At 43.9% G+C, this 16834-nt stretch overlaps 1 protein-coding gene across 6 annotated transcripts in view; it reads right to left on the bottom strand.

The window, feature by feature from the left end:
• Positions 1 to 770: 770 nt before the first annotated feature.
• SHANK3 (SH3 and multiple ankyrin repeat domains 3) overlaps positions 771 to 16834 on the bottom strand; it is a 609395-nt gene continuing 593331 nt past the window's right edge. For 4 of the 6 annotated variants that reach the window (XM_073579308.1, XM_073579309.1, XM_073579307.1 and 1 more), the window contains 2 exons: positions 5928 to 6080; positions 771 to 4140 (listed from right to left, as the gene is read on the bottom strand). In XM_073579308.1, the coding sequence (XP_073435409.1) occupies positions 3612 to 4140; positions 5928 to 6080 (682 nt within the window). In that variant the 3' untranslated portion in view covers positions 771 to 3611. The remainder of the gene's footprint in view (positions 4141 to 5927; positions 6081 to 16834) is intronic. The other 2 variants (XM_073579311.1, XM_073579310.1) reach the window with 2 other exon arrangements.

Raw genomic sequence — 16834 nt, 5'->3', positions numbered from 1 at the left:
TCATTATCAATGCATGATGTTCACATGGATAACACTGGACGGAGAATATTGTTGGGTGGCGTGGGCAGAGGCCGGTTGGACTAATTGGGCACCACTTCTCTTAAAGGACATTTAGAAATAGAAATAACACCTATTATATATGTATATATAAAAACTGTGTACCAGTTTCCACTGTGCCCAGTGGCTTTACTAGCAGCAATGTCCTAATATTTTTTTCTTTGGTCATAAAGTCCCACAACATAATGTAATGCTCATGCTATCCATCCCATGCAGCCATATATGTAAAATAATCTGGAGAAGCAAGAGCCTGTACATTGAGCTTCTACTTTGCTTTTGCGGCCAAACAAACCATCATTTTCAGCACGCGGTTTAGTCACAACCTGATCTACTCCTCCATTGCTCTAGGTCCACGGTCAACACATGGAACAAGTGCCCCAGTAGCTGTGCAATGCTCTGTGGGAAACACACTGTCTGTATGAAAGCCTTAAAAACATTAAGATACGAGAGGCGCAGATTAAACCGCATCCCTCTCTTTTTAGCACCAGATGATATTTACCCCATGGCAGGATCCCGATTCCCCAATCAGACATTAACATCGGTCCCTCCCCTTCAAGCTTTGGCAAAGCCGGAAAAAGAAGAGAGTGAGTCTGGAAAGTCATTTCAAGGTTACACATGGATTTGGATAAGAACAGACTGTGTAACATTGGGTTATGGTGCCTAAAATAGTGTCAAAGGTATACGGATGGGAGAGGATTCACACAAATCAGTGATGAGCTTTGTAGAATTTTTACAGAGTAGATATAGGGCTATATACATTGTACACAGTGTAACAGGGGTCAACACAAAAAGAAGCTTTTTATAGAAAGATTAAAAATATGCAAACTTTTTTTTATTTTTTACATTTTATTACCTTTAATTTGGCACATCATTTCTCTCATGCTTTCGGTAAATTCCATATATTATTTCTTAAGTGTTTCATCACTGGAGTTGTATAGTAGTTTTTCTTATTCTACTAATATTTTTTTCACTTTTTTTTTCACTTTTACTTCGCGATTTAGTTTTTTTTCCTTTTGATCAGGTAAATTCGTGGTTTTATTTGTTGGTGGAAAAAAAAATGTATTATGGTACATTTCCTACTATTGGCTGTGATTTTTTTTGTAACGGTATAATATACATTTATGGATTTTAAATTGGTTTCTGGGAAGCTAGGGTTAGTTAGTAAATGCGTTTTGGACTCCTGCAAGACTTAGCAGATAGTAAGAAGCTATGTGATATGTGTCCAAGAGGGAAGCGGGAAATATGAAGCGTTAGTACTCTATGCAAAAAAAAAAATATCTCCTCTCTACTCCCAAAAATGAGAAAGGGGACAACTTTTTTCGTTTTTGTTCTGGAACGTTTCCCAAACAAATGTTTGGTGTTATATTGCTGAGTCAACCTGGAAACTGAGGTGACACTTGATAAAATAATCTTCACGTAATTGAAGCATAGTCAATGGGGTGAATTTACACTGAAATTTTGAGTGTCCTGTCTCTCCTTGCAGAAGCATGTGGCCTTAAGAGCCTCGCTCCTTGACATCCCTCTGCTAAGCAGTTAACTGGATAGACAACCCTGTCCATGAGGCTCCATTGGTGTGTAGGGATTGGGCTGTAGAGATCCAGTCAGAGAAGCAGCAGCCATAGCTCCATCTTGTGGACTGTATATTTATGTGCTCCATCGGCAGCTGCTAGAGTAACACAGTCAGAGGGTCTTGTCTAAGCTCCACAATGGCGATAAGGCACTGCAGGAAATGGGATAACATTACACTGCTTCTCCCCATTCGGGACCTGAAGCGATTATCATGGCAATAAGGCACACCGGATCCAGGTTGGTCACCCTCGGGTAATCCATCCTCAGGTGCACAGGGACACAGTACATGAGAGGACCCAGCCGGCTCCGTGATCCTCCCTCCTCTCTCACCAGTGGTCTCAATTATAACAATACAGAATGTACTGAAAAAAGCTGGCCATGGATGCGAGGACATCACCAAAATATCCATTGCAGTTCCATTTGTTTCTGGGATGCTAATTATCTGGGAGGGAAACTCTTGGTGACATTTTGTTTGGGAATATGTACATCACTTTCAGAGGGTTTATATGGGGGGGTCTATTCTTTCTCCGGCTAAACCACACAAAGCAATGTGAGGAAATAATTGCTAATTCTGAACACCTGAATAGACAAAAACCCTGGAATAATTCAATAAGCTTTCAATTTAAATGAAAACCATATATCCAAATGTGACCCCCGAATTATAAACTAAATGTCCAACCAATGAGTTAACCAATTGAAACCTTAAAAAGTCACGTCAAATGCTAGAATAACTGTAACCCCTATGGAATATTACATTAACGGAAATATGATATTCAGCAAGAATATTACAATAAGAAATATCCCAGAACAGTCAGACATAATAGTCACAACTTAAGGACAAATCTTCCACCTTTTTTTAAATGAATGACCCAAGTTTAATGAATACCCATGTGCAAATAAATATGACATTGAAATGAAGTAAGAAACAAATGAAAGTAACCCTAAATATGATTTCCCATTTGGAGATGGAATTCGGATGTAGAGATGCATGTTCCATTCTAAAGAATGCTGGTGGCATGGTGAGGGGTTTATTGTAAAAACGCTCATTACTTCCAATAAAAAGAAAAAATAATCAAATGAAATTCAAAACCCCAAAATGAGGTACTGCAGAATCTGCATATACCTCTATATACCCCCAGATCTGCAGATATAAAAAAGTCCAGTGAGAGGGTGTCGTGTATATAGATATATATAGATATATATATTTATATATTTATATGAGATATATATAGGCAAAGTCCTTTTTTTTTCTTCAAATATATAGCTAATTAAAAAGATGCATAAAAAGCGTCCCACAGTGGCGGTGGCTGGAACCTGCGGCCTCTTCCAGCCCAATCCGTGGATTTCTCTCCAGGACTTGAGTCAGATCTTGGTATGGGAGGTTTGCAGCTCAACCCCGTTCCCCTGCAGACTGATCTCACTGTCTGACTGCGATTGTTTTGTTGATTCAGGTAAAAAAGGTGGCATTAACACACAGTGGCCTGGCCTTGGGACCCCGTGACTGATCCCACCTCCCCTCCTTGGCACAGAAAGAGGGAGGGGGGGATCAGTTACTGGGCCCCATTGCACCGCACAAGGAGAGGATTATTTCTGTTGTGGTGTATACTTTCAGAATATTATGCATCTGATTTATCACTTATTGTACATGGTCTCCCTTCAGTCAGTGTGTGGGTCACCACTTGTGTGTCAGTGTGTGTCAGAGTAAGTGTGTCTGCATGTGACAGGTTAAGTGTGATTAAGCTAGCACATGTAATAGTCACGGTATGTGTGTGTGAACAGCAACTTAAAGGCTCGGAGCAATGCGAACCATTTCCAGTATGTTCAAGGCATTCTGTATTTGCTACTTGTTCTGATTTGTGTATAATAGGTGGATGTTTCACATGTTCTGAGCGGTGACTGTCCTTATGTGAATGTAAAGTAATTCCTCCCCCCGCAGCGGTGCGGAGTTGCCCTCCCGGGAGATGGGACCGCAGCTCCTGACCGGGTCAGCTGGTGCTTAGTTGACGAAGGGCACGCTCGATGTTCATGCGATGACCCACTCGGGTTACCCCCAGCTCTACAAAATCGTCCTTGGTAAGAGCAGGTAGATGGGAGCCCTCTATTTCGTTGTCCTGGAACTTAAGACGGTGTTCTGAAAGGTTCAAACTCTCTAGCCAGTCGCCTACATCATACTTATTCCACATAGAAAGGGGCTTCTGCACGAATGGGCGAGAACTGTGCATTGGATGCCCAGAAGATGGGGAAGGAGAACGACTCCGGGCACTGACACTCCTTACAACAAAACGCACCTCCTTGGGTTCATGAGGAATTGAAAGACTGGAGGACTTCAGTATGGTGGGGGGTGTAAGCGTATAGGAACGTGCTCCACCCAAGGGATCCACCCTCTCAGATGAAGGTGATACGGGGCTAGGTGCTCGGCGAGTCAAGGGGTGTCGGGTTCCGGGGCGCACGGTGTAGGACGTTCCATAGCTGCGCTGGGAAATAGTGTGCAACTCTCCAAGACTGCTGAACAAGCTGTGATAGGGAAAGAAAACATATAAGGAGAGGGAGTAGAGAGGACAAAGTAATGGGAAAAAGGAAAGTGTAATAAAGAGAAACAATCAATGGGTTTGAGAAATGTAGGGAGACGGCAGGAAGAAATCAGATGCAGATAGCAAGACGACCAACGTGAAAAATAATAAAAAAAACACATAGAAGAGCACAAGAAATGGGTCAGAAAAGATAAAAGCAAAACATTAGATAATTCAAGTGGAAAGTTAGATATGAAAATAAGAAATGTAGGATGACATTTTAGGAAAAAAGGGAACACAGATATTATTAGGTCAGATTACAAAAAAGAGAAAGGGGTCACATAAGTAAAGACATATAATAAAGGAAGAAATGTTACCAAACAACAAAATAGTAAAAGGATAGAAAACAAAGAAGGAGACAGAATGAGCAAAAAGGAGAGAGAAAGTAATATGCGTTAAATATAATCTAAACTTTTTAACATCATATCCCTTTAAGCATCTCTATGACCCTATTCTTTGAGGGGCATGGGAAATGGAAGAAAACACTTAAATGAGACAAGGAATGAAAAGAAGAAATCAATGTGGGTGTAACATGAACTATGAAACCACATAATTGTTTAGGCAGTTACTAAACGGCAGTACCACAAGTATGATCAAAGTGTGTATGCACATGCGCTTTACAATTCCCTTCTGTCATGCCATTGTCATGGAGGCTATGGAACATACAGCATATGATGCACAGTACAAATCTGGGCACTGGTACAATACACTGCACATGGGATTGCTTCTTAATATATGAAACAATTACAGTTGGTGTAAATGAATATGGCAACATACATCATAGCGTATAAGAACTTTATCCACATGCAAATAGACACATCTAAAACATGGTACTAATTCAGACAGATCGGGATAAATATAACACATTACATGTTTGCACCGACAGCAGTCTCCTTTGTTATTTATTATGCTTATTTAAATTGAGCCATAAAATTCCTTTGGAAACCACTTGGATATTTTCACATCACCTTATCATCAAAGTAACATACAAATGTCACAATCATGGCCAACTGGAAAGAAGGTTGGGTACCCTTGCTCTATAACTCTCCAATGACAATGTCATCAGTGTTGACAGTAAATATAGAATTGGAGCAGGCTCGGAGTTTATCAATTCATGCCTTCATACACTTATCTATACAATGCCTTGAAAAAGTATTCACACCCCCATGAACGTCTCCACATTACACCCACAAACCTAATTGTATTTTATTGGGATTTCATGTGTTATACCCCACAAAGTAGCAAGTATTTGTGAAGTGTAAAGGAAATGATACATGGTTTTGTAACAATGGAATATGTGTAAAATAACTGGCACCCTCATTTCATTAAGAGGGCCACACACTTTGCACATATTCACTTACCACCGTTTAGTAACTGTGGGTTTATGGAAGGAGTGAAACGAAGGAAGGAAATGGCAGCATAACTGCTCCTGGGACTTCTCAGAAAGCATTACAGAATCTGATACTGTACATCGAGGGAAGTATGATACATAGTTACACCCAGGGAATATTATAGCCAGTGTTATCTGGCAATGACTGTAGAGGTTTCCTTATCTATACACAGGTATTTTACATGCGTTGGACATGAGTATGACAGAAGGGGTTATCAAATGGCATCAATTCTCATCAGTTGTATGATAATCTCAATGACAGATTTTTCCCTTGTATTTACATTTTTGATGAAAAGCTTATAGACAAGGAAAATAAAACTCCCAAATATTACTCCACTGACCTCGGAGAAGGAAAACTGACCCCCCCGACCCTCGGGCTGGAGATCACAAGACAGGTCAAGGAAGAAGACAGACACACAGACAGAGCCTGCCGCTGATTGGTGGCTGCATGCAAAGACTTACACAATGTGCCAAAATTCCGAACATCTGAGTGTCTGAGACGGATCAACATGCAATATGAGCAAAGGGGAGGAAAAGAGAAATAGAAATATAGCCAGAGAAGGAAGGGGCAAGCGATAGATAACAAATTAGGGTCAAAACCAGGGTTAAAAATTGGAGAGAGAAAAAGGGATATAGCAAGACAGAAAAAGAGGGATAGGGAGGAGATGGAGTGAAAAATGGGATGGGAGAGAGAAATGTTAACATTGCAGCACCAAGTACAAATAAATCATGACAGTCTCCTCCATGAGTTGTCAGAGGAGCTACTACCAAACTACAGTCAGACAAGATGCATGGTCAGCCATCACACACAACATAACACAGAGACCTCCTATATGACAAACCTGGACTGATTCTGGACTATCTTCTATATATGAGGTTTTCACATTTTCATTTCAGTTTCTATAACAATTCTGTACAACCACTAAATGAGGATTCTTTTTATGAGGATAATTTACAAATTTTCTATATGGATTTATCTATACATAGGAAGCCATAAACCTCTCCAATATACTCTCCTCAACATAAAAATTGCATCACCAAGAAGAAAAAGTTGTGGAATTATGGAAATCACGTTAGATAGACATGTTAATGATTTGCCAATGATGAAAAAATAGAAACTAAATTTTACAAACATCTTGATATATTCAGTATTCAGTATGACCACCATGCCCAGAAATACAAGCACTTATATGACTCGGCATATTCAATGAGGTAATTAATGACTGTCTGAGACATTTCCTGCCGCACTGAATGCACTCAAGTAACGCAAATCATCATGATCCGCTACTGGCAGCTCCATTTTGCAAATGCCATCCAGTGATGTCCCAGATGTGGTCAATGGGAGACAAGTCTGGAGCTGGTGCAGGCCATGGTAGCACACAGACAGCTCACAGTAGCATTAGCAACATTGCACTGTCATGTTCAAAAACTGCTCCTGGACACTCTGGGGAAATGACCATACAACTGGATACACAAAACATTGTAACACCGAACTGTTAGTGTACCTGGAATGAAGACTAAAAGAGTCAGTCTACTGTACATTATGTCACCCCACACCATAATCTCAGGAGTAAGACCAGAGTGAAGTTCCTTCAAAGAGGTCTCTTCATGGTGTTGCCCAAGTAGTCTGCAGCAATCATTGTATCCAAGACAAGCTGGTATCATTAGAAAGGACAGAACTCTATTCCAGCCTCCATGGCGCAATTCCAACATCTAGTCTCCACTTGGAGACCATTTGGGTAATGACTTAAAGAGGTCTCGTGTGAACATCACACCTGGTCTACTTCAAGGATTATGGTGTTGGGTGGTAAAATGTACGGTAGTCAGATCCTGATTGTATTCATTTCAGGTAATTTAACAGTTTGAGTTACAGTAATTTGGTCATGGAGCCAGTAGTACGGCCATGTCTCCAAAGTATCCCAAAAGACAGTTTTTCACACGCAAAGTCATATAAGCAATGGCAACGCCATTTATGCTGTGAGCAGGCAACATGGCCTACATGTGCGACTATAGCAATTGCAAAGCGAGCTGCCAGCATCAGATATTGATGATCTGTGTGTCAAAGTGTCTTTAGAGTGGCAGAACAATAACCATATTGACAGAATGACAAGGCATATAAGTGCATGTGTTTCTATGTGTGGCGCTCATACTTGATACTAACTAAAGTGAGATGTTTTGAAAATTTTGTCTCCATTTGTTCATCATTTGCATATCACTAACATGTCTATTCATCCTGTGATTTCCATAATTCTACGACTTTTCCTTCTTGGTGTTGCAATGTTGAGATGTTTGTGTATTTAAGGGAGTGGCCACTTTCACACTAGATTTAAGAAATACCACGACCAGATGTTTCCGTCTCTTTGCCCAAGGGTATCATGGATACAGAATTTGCCACAACTTATCCACATGATCATCACCCAGACATGTGCAGATGTAGGAAATTTCACAACCTGTACCGGGGTATGATGTGTGAAAGGGACATAGCCACTGTGATGGTCAGGTGGGTAAATTCCGCGACTGCCACCAACTTAGAAGCAACCGACACATCTAGTCTAGTGCATACACACATACGAGTACAGTACCTTGGGGCAGCTATACAGGCTTCAGAGACGTTCCTGACTTACCAATGCCATAACTCAGCATTTTATATGACAATTCACATCAGGTTAATTTATGTCTGAAATTTTATCAGAAGGTGGCTAACACCATTAAATAGTGATAAATATCCATGTTGCGGTGTTGTTTCCCTGCACAGTAGAATGGTGCATATGATTAATTAATCACGTGTAATGTATCATTGGGCTGACAGGTTAGTTATGTGACCCCTGGCATTCAGTTAGCAACAGGGTTATAAGACATTGAATATGGGCAGACTCATATGACTGAGGTAGGGTTTCGCTGTCAGTGATGGATTATCTAGGTGCACTGCCCAGAAGGAGCACAACACATCACAGCTTGTCTATTATTTTCTGTGCAGGAACATATTTTTATTGGTCGTCCTGTCTACTCTTTTTTATGAAAACTAAAAAGTACCGTAAATCCTATTGATAAATTACAATAGTTATATAACTGAATACAATGGTTGTTCTATTAATAACCATAATAATCATTATTCCAATGCTAGTTCTATTGCATAACCCTGTGAACCTGGTCTACAGATTGACAATATATTAGTAACTGAATGCATTGAGTCACATGATGAACATCAGGTTTAGTTCTATTCAGTTATCAGGGAATCATATACTTTGTTGGAGTATGTCCACAAGCAGAGGATTTGTAAGGGAAGTTTCAGCAGAAAATCTACAAGAATATATAGGAAAATCTGCAGAGCCATAGCAGCAATGTGCAACAACACCGTACTTACCTCCCCTGGAGTTTCAGCGGTCCCTTTGACTGGTACCCTCTCAGAGCAGCCCAGCATGTAGTCCCAGGTGACCACTGAAGCCTCTGTTAGGAGCGAAACTTCACCCCAGGAGGTTAGGCTATACAGAGGTCAGCAGGGTACCAGTTAAGGGGGCCTCGGAAGCCAGCAAGAAAATAACTGTGATATTTTTCATTAAAATAATCTGCTGTTTATTAATGACCTTAACAGACAACTTGATTCTGAATTAATAGGTTTGTCTAAGACTTAAATTAAGAAAAAAAAAGGCTTTCTTTTAGAAACAGGTGTTCATCTGTTCATGGGTTGTCTCTGATATTGTAGCTCAGCTTCACTGAAGTGAACAAGGCTAACCTGCAAAATCTCACACAACCTGAGGACAGATGTGCGCGCTGTTCTTGGGCTGTGGAGTTGGAAATAGTTGTGGGTGGAATGTATAGGAATGTACGGACTCCAACTTTATCAAAATAAATAATTTTCAGTTACTAATACTGGTTAATTCATTGATTAATTTAGAGACGTTTAGAAATGTTAATTTTTATTTTATGTTCTATCACTCTAAGGCCCCTAAAAAAAGTGATGCAATAATGTTACTACAGTAAAATTGTTATTACTAATTATTGGCAATTTAAGGAGTCGAAACTAGAGTTGGAGTGGGAAAAGGGAAAAATTTTGCGATGTTTATTGTCAGGGGTCCCAGCCAACATATTATTATAGTTTTAAACTTTTTTTTTTTTCAATTTTTCAAATTTCTTGTTAATTTTCTATGAGTAATATTTTATTATCCTTATACTATTGCTTTGTTTAGGACTCGTTCTAAATGTCCATAGGCTTATAGCAGCAACCACTCCCAGCTCATGCTGCACTTCGTGAGACCCAGTGGCTCTGAAGAGCGGTGACGTCAGTAACGATAACGGTCAACAGAGTCACCCCGGATCATGCTGCTTTCTGTGCTGCCGGGACTTGCAGAGGGCAACAAGAGCTGGGAGTGGCTGCTGCTAAAAGTCTATGGAGCGTCAGAACGAGTCTCCATAGGTTTTTAACAACAGAAAAAGAGAAAATCGTAGGAAGCACTGGACTACGTCGGATCCTTATTTTTTAATAAATTAGTGAACAAGGGACAGTGTCTTGTTTTTATTTCACTCTTTTTATGTTTTTCAGGTTTTCATTTGTGGACTATGTCGGACCTGCATGTTTTATTTTGTTTTATTTTTATAAATTGGTGAACCAAGGAAAGTGTGGGGCGTGTTTATTCAAATAAAGTATTTGTGTGTTTTTTTTATCACTGCGTTAGTAATGGGGTGTCTATTAGACACTTATCCATTACATACACCAAAGCTTGATGAGAGCTGTGATTTTTGACAAATCACAGCTGACATCATACCCAAGCCCGATTACCACGGCACCTGGACAACCTGGAAGAGCGAAGAGTATTGGCACATCTAATGTGATGAACCACTTCTGGGGAAATTAAATAGCTATAGAATATCTATCGGATAGCTATCTACAGGTGCTTCTCACAAAATTAGAATATCATCAAAACCCCACAGAGAATTTCCCATAACACCTCAGCAGTGCCACATGTTGAACGCCTCTATGCCATGACGCATTGATGCAGTAATTGATGCAAAAGGAGCCCGATTAAGTATTGAGTGCATTTACTGAACATGCATTTCAGTAGGCCAACATTTCGGATTTTAAAATCATTTTTCAAACTGGTGTTATAAAGTATTCTAATTTACTGAGATAATGACTTTTGGGTTTTCATTGGCTGTAAGCCATAATCATCAACATTAACAGAAATAAACACTTGAAATAGATCTCTCTGTAATGACTCTATATAATATGTGTTTCATTTTTTGTATTGAAGAACTGAAATCAATTAACTTTTTGATGATATTCTAATTTTGTGAGAAGCACCTATATCTGTCCATCCATCCAACAATCTATCCTGACGGTTTGGGCTGTGAACTTCCTGTACTTGGCTGATGAAATTTCAGGTTTACTTTGAGATGTATGCATACAAATTGGACGACAAATGAATGGTCCATGTGCCGTTTGTTATTTTTCTCGCACCCATTGACTTGCATTGATGAGTCACGTCTGATATATGCAGCATTATGTATTTTTTTCCTCAGCTCAGGGAAAACTCTTAGATGAGCACTGACTCATTTAATAATATTCGTCAGAGTGCAATGCGATTTTTTTCTCACCTGGCACTAGTACAATTTATACGCTAATGTGAGCAAGCCCTAATGTCTCACTGAGACGTCAGTCATTTTTCTCACATGCTGAGTTTAGTGACCGTTCTTTATCAGCGTTTCATCAGAGTTCTGTCAGTGTCAGAGTTTCATCAGTTTTTCTCGGATGCAAAAATAGGTATTAGACCTACCGGTAATGATGTTTCCAGGAGTCCATCCTGACAGCACCATGAAGGACGTCCTCCTCCTCCTTACAGGGACAGGAAAAGCACACGAGAGGTTAAAAGGTTCCGCCCCACCCATCTCCCTCAGTGATTTGACAAGTACCACAATGTGGATAATGCACGTAAAATTTTAATGGTACAATCATATTACAGCATATGACATGACATATATAACATAATATAGCATAGTATAATATAATATAACAGGGAGGGAACTACCCGTGCTGTCAGGATGGACTCCTGGAAACATCATTACCGGTAGGTCTAATACCTATTTTCCAGGACGTCCCCCTGACAGCACCATGGAGAGTACCAAAGCACCTCCCCTAGGGTGGGACTACCGCCTGTAGAACCTTTCTCCCAAATGTGGTTTGCTGACTAGCCGTCACATCAAGCTTATAGTGCTTGCAGAAAGTATTAAGTTTGGCCCAGGTTGCTGCTGTGCAGATCTGATCAACCGAGGCGCCCGCCCGTTCGGCCAATGAGGCCGATACTGCCCTGGTAGAGTGGGCCCTCAGTGTATCCGGCGGGTTTGCACCTTCCGCCTGATAGGCGATGGCGATTACTGACGTAATCCATCTGGCGATAGTTGCCTTAGAGGCTTTTTTCCCCCTATTTTTACCCCAAAAAAGGACGAATAGATTTGGGTCGATACGCCAACTGTTTGTGACTTCTAAATAATTAATAACCGCGCGTCTCACATCCAGCGAGTGAAGACGCTGCTCTTTCTCGTTCCGTGGATGGTCACAAAATGATGGTAACACTATCTCCTGGTTTATATTTTGCTGGGAGGCTACCTTTGGGATAAATGCCGGGTCCAATCTCAGAACTATACAGTCTTCTCTGATCCGGAGATATGGGTCTCTAGTGGATAGGGCCTGGATCTCTCCAATTCTTTTGGCTGTGGTAATGGCTACGAGGAAGGCCGTTCTGCGGGTGAGAGTTGAGATAGGCATCTCCTTACCGGGAATGCCAGAATCCCTACATAAGAACCTGAGTACCAGGACAAGGTCCCAAGGCGGGGTGAGCTGTCTAATCGTGGGGCGAAGCCTCTGCGTGGCCCTTACAAATCTTATTACCCAGGGATGAGATGCTAATGGGTAATCGAAATATGAGCTTAAGGCCGAAATTTGAACTTTTAAAGTGCTAGGCTTAAGACCTTTATCAAACCCTGCCTGTAAGAAGTTTAAAATACTAGGGAGGTCAGGGGTACCCCCCACAAGATCGGACCTGCCACCGTCCAGACAAAACCTCTTCCAGATCTTCCGGTATATTGCGGATGTAACCGGCTTCCTGCTGGCCTGTAGGGTAGATATGACCTGGTCTGATAAGCCTTTTGCCTTTAAGATGTTCCTTTCAGGATCCAAGCCGAGAGATGAAGTCTTGCTGGATTTTGGTGGCAGATCGGGCCCTGGTGGATGAGGTCCTTCCATGGAGGTAGCTCGACCGGGTTTCCCACTGCCATGGCTCCCAGTAGGGAAAACCAACTTCTCTTCGGCCAGTATGGAACCACCACTATTACTTTTGCGCGGTCCTCGTGGATATTCCTTAACACTGTCGGTATGAGAGCCAGTGGTGGGAATGCGTACGAGAGGGGTTCTTTCCAAGTCTGGCTCAGGGCGTCCACCCCTTCCGGGTGGTCTTCTTGGTTCAGGGAATAAAATCTGGAGACCTTTGCGTTTCTTTGATTTGTGAATAGGTCTATACTGGGGGTTCCCCAACGTTGACACAGCTGATGAAAAATTTCTCCGTTCAATTCCCATTCCGTCGGGTAGACCTGTTGTCTGCTTAGGTAGTCTGCCACCACGTTCAGGGAGCCGTCTAGATGGACTGCCGTTACCGAGAACACTGTTCTTTCTGCCCAAGAGAATATTTTTCCCTCTAAGGCCTGGAGGGGTTGGTGCCTGGGTCCTCCCTGGTGTTTCAGGAATGACACTGCTGTTGTGTTGTCGGATAACACCCGGACGTGTCGATTCTTTATGATTGGATGAATCCGCAACAGAGCTTCCCAGACCACGTAGAGCTCCCTGTAGTTGTAGGATCTGTTTCCGAACTCTGCCGGCCATCTCCCCTGGAAAATCTTCCCTTCTACGTGGGCTCCCCATCCCCATGTACTGGCGTCTGTGGTGAGTACCACGTATGGAGAGGTTGTCCATAAAACACCGACCTGGAGATTTCTGGCCTGTGTCCACCACCGTAGTGACTTTCTCGCTGGCCCTGACAGCGTTATGGGTCCGTCGAGCGAAGTCTGCCTCCTGTTCCATACCTCGAGGATCTGCTTTTGTAACGGTCTCGAGTGGGACTGGGCCCATCTGACACACGGGATGCAGGCCATCATAAGGCCCAGGACCTCCATTGCTTCTTGTATGGAAGAGTGATGCTTTAAGAGGTCCCTGGCTGTCTTGAATTATCTTCAGCCTGCGCTCTGGTAGCAGGGATATCCTCTCTTGTGAATCCAAGAGTACACCAAGGAAGACCTTCCTGCATTCTGGTATAAGGTCTGATTTTTGCCAGTTGATTTTCCAGCCGAGGAACTCCATTAGAGATGTTGTTCGGTTTCTGTTTCGGATGAGCGCTTCTTCTGATGCTGCCACCACGGGGAAGTCGTCTAGGTACGGGATGATTATGATACCCTGACTCCTCAGGAAGGCCACTACCTCCGCAATCAACTTTGTGAAGATTCGGGGGGCCGAGGCCAGGCCGAATGGAAGGCATTGGAACTGGAAGTGGCAGGTCCGGGTTGGAAATTTCACTGAGAATCTTAGTAAACTCTGGGATGAGGGGTGAATAGGGACCTGACAGTACGCACTCTTCAGGTCGAGAGTGCACATGACCGCGTCTCTGTCTATTAACTGTATTGCGGACCGGATAGATTCCATCCGGAATCTTTTGCACCTGACCCAGGTATTTAGAGGCTTTAAATTTATAATAGTCCGAGCCTCGCCAGATGGCTTCGCGATGGAGAACAGGGAGGAGTAGTGTCCTCTTCCCCTTTCTGTCAGAGGAACTGGCACTATAACCTCTGACGTGATCATGTCGTGTATGTCTGCCCACATTGGTGAGTACCTCTGGACTATAGTAGGGATAGTATATCTGTCGGGGGGGGGGAATAGAGCTCTATCCTGTAGCCCTCCGAGATTGCTCTGAGGACCCACTGATTCTGGGTAACCCGGGACCAGTTTGCCGCAAAGTCTTCCCCCAATACCTATGGCGTCATTGCCTCCTAGATCTGGAGGTTGACGGAAAAAGAGAGCCCTTGCTTCTCCCGCCTTGGCCGTGGGGACTTCTGTACGAGCCCCTACTAGACCTAACCTGGGTCCTAGGATGTTTGTTTCCTATAGAAGGGCACTCTCCGAAAGGGCTGGGGCCACTTAGGCCTTTCCTCTGGAAATCCCTTATTTTTGTCTGACACCAGCTCCAAGATATTATCCAGGGCTGGTCCGAAAACTCTTAGACCTGAGAAGGGAATAGAGTTTTGCTTTAGAGGCGTTGTCTCCTGACCATGATTTATGCCAGACCGCTCTTCGGACGGCATTAGAGAGGGAGCTATTTCTGGCTGCAAGTCTTACTGATTCGGCCGACGTATCTGACAGGAACGCCGTGGCCGACTTCATGAGGGGAAGTGAAGCTAGAATCTCAGATCAAGGGGTCTTGTTGGTAAGGTGATCCTCCAACTGCCCCAACCACAAAAACATAGATCTGGCCACCGAGGTGGCTGCTATGTTAGCCCTGATAAGGGCCCCCGAGGTCTCCCAAGTTCTTTTTAATAGAACGTCCGCCTTCCTGTCCATCGGATCCCGGAGACTAGATGAGTCTTCGAATGGTATGGCGGTCTTCTTGGTGACCTTGGCCACCGGAACGTCAATTTTCGGAAACCTCCTCCCACGACTGTGTTTTCTCCGGGTCAAACGGCAGTCGACCTTTGAAGTCCCGGGATAGCACCAGACGTCATTCCTCGTCCTTCCACTCCTCGCGGATCATTGTCTTTATATATTCGCTTACGGGAAACACTGTCTGGGCTCGAGACACGAGACCTCCAAACATTAGGTCCTGCCTGGATTGCGGTTTAGGAACTTCCTCCATCTGCATGGTGTTCTTCACCGCCTGGACTAAATCGTCCATGTCCTCAAGTCTGAACAGGTATTTCCTGCCCTCATCATGCTTATCCGCCGGGATCTCCCCTTCCTCCTCTGGATCTGAGTCCCGGAAGTCGGACCTCTCCTCGGAGCTTGGCTCGGACATCTCCGCCTCCCACCTTGGACGCTTCCGGCTTGGCCCTGGGCTGGGGGATTGCTGCTCAAGACTGCCTCTGGAGGCCCGGACCTCCTCACGAATCAGGGATCTCATCTCGGCTAGGAGGGATGGCTGCTCCTCACCTATCACCCTTGATGTGCAGGGCCCGCAGAGGGTTTTAGCGTAGGTGTCTGGCAGCTTTACCCTGCATACCGGGCATTTGACCGTTTTAGACGCGGTCTTTGCTGGGTCCTTGACCACTGTCGGGGCAGGCGCTGGGGTTCCCTTTTCCTGGTGATAGAGGGTAGGGTAATCAGGCTATTACATTGGCCGCAGAGGGTGGCATGGGGAGGGAGCTCAGCGCCAGGCGCACTTACCCCTCCGATCGTCTGCTCTGCGTTCCTCTTTCCTGCGCTTCCAGAGAGATGCCAGGCTCCTGGAGCGCGCGCAGACATTTCAAAGCCGGCGTGTGACGTCAACGGAAGTGAAGCACACTCTCTGCGATAGGCCGGGAATCTCCTCTGGCCACTTCCTCCTACGCGCCCCGCCTCCTGATGCCGGCGCCCGCTCGACCAGCTGCCTGCGGGGGACCAGCCTTCGCCACACCGGCGGCCAAACATGGAGCCGAGAGCCTCCCACCGGTAGGAGCGGCTCCTCCAGGAGCGACGTCCTGCTCCTGGGCTTTGGGGCAGAGGGACTCCCCACCGGGAAGTTTCGGCCCTGGGCTTCTTCGCAGGGGGAAGGCTTGGACCGGCCGCACGATCCCCCTGAGCCCGGTGAGTACGCTTGCTGCACTCCTCTCGCGTGTCCCTCCATGCAGGGACAGGAAAAACACTGAGGGAGATGGGTGGGGCGGAACCCTTTAACCTCTCGTGTGCTTTTCCTGTCCCTGTAAGGAGGAGGAGGACATCCTCCATGGTGCTGTCAGGGGGACGTCCTGGAAAAATAAACTGATGGGAGATTTCCCAAATTTCTCCTATCAAACATTCTGTGAAAAGGAATTTTTTAAGGATACACAGTCTAAAGCCATATCAGTCTTCCATCAAGTGAGTGCATTAATTTGTGCACCCATAAAAGACTATTATATATTGTATTTACGCTCTTAGGGTGCCGTGTTTGGTCTGCTCTACTCTTCCAAACAGGGTTTTTTTGTTTTTCGCATTCTGTGAAAAATAGACAGCACATGGATGGCATCTGAGTGCTGTCTTATT

Source organism: Dendrobates tinctorius, unplaced genomic scaffold, assembly GCF_039654945.1.
Source record: "Dendrobates tinctorius isolate UK_male_01 unplaced genomic scaffold, ASM3965494v1 ptg000062l, whole genome shotgun sequence".
Taxonomy (NCBI): domain Eukaryota; kingdom Metazoa; phylum Chordata; class Amphibia; order Anura; family Dendrobatidae; genus Dendrobates; species Dendrobates tinctorius.
This window is presented reverse-complemented; position numbering and strand designations above follow the sequence as displayed.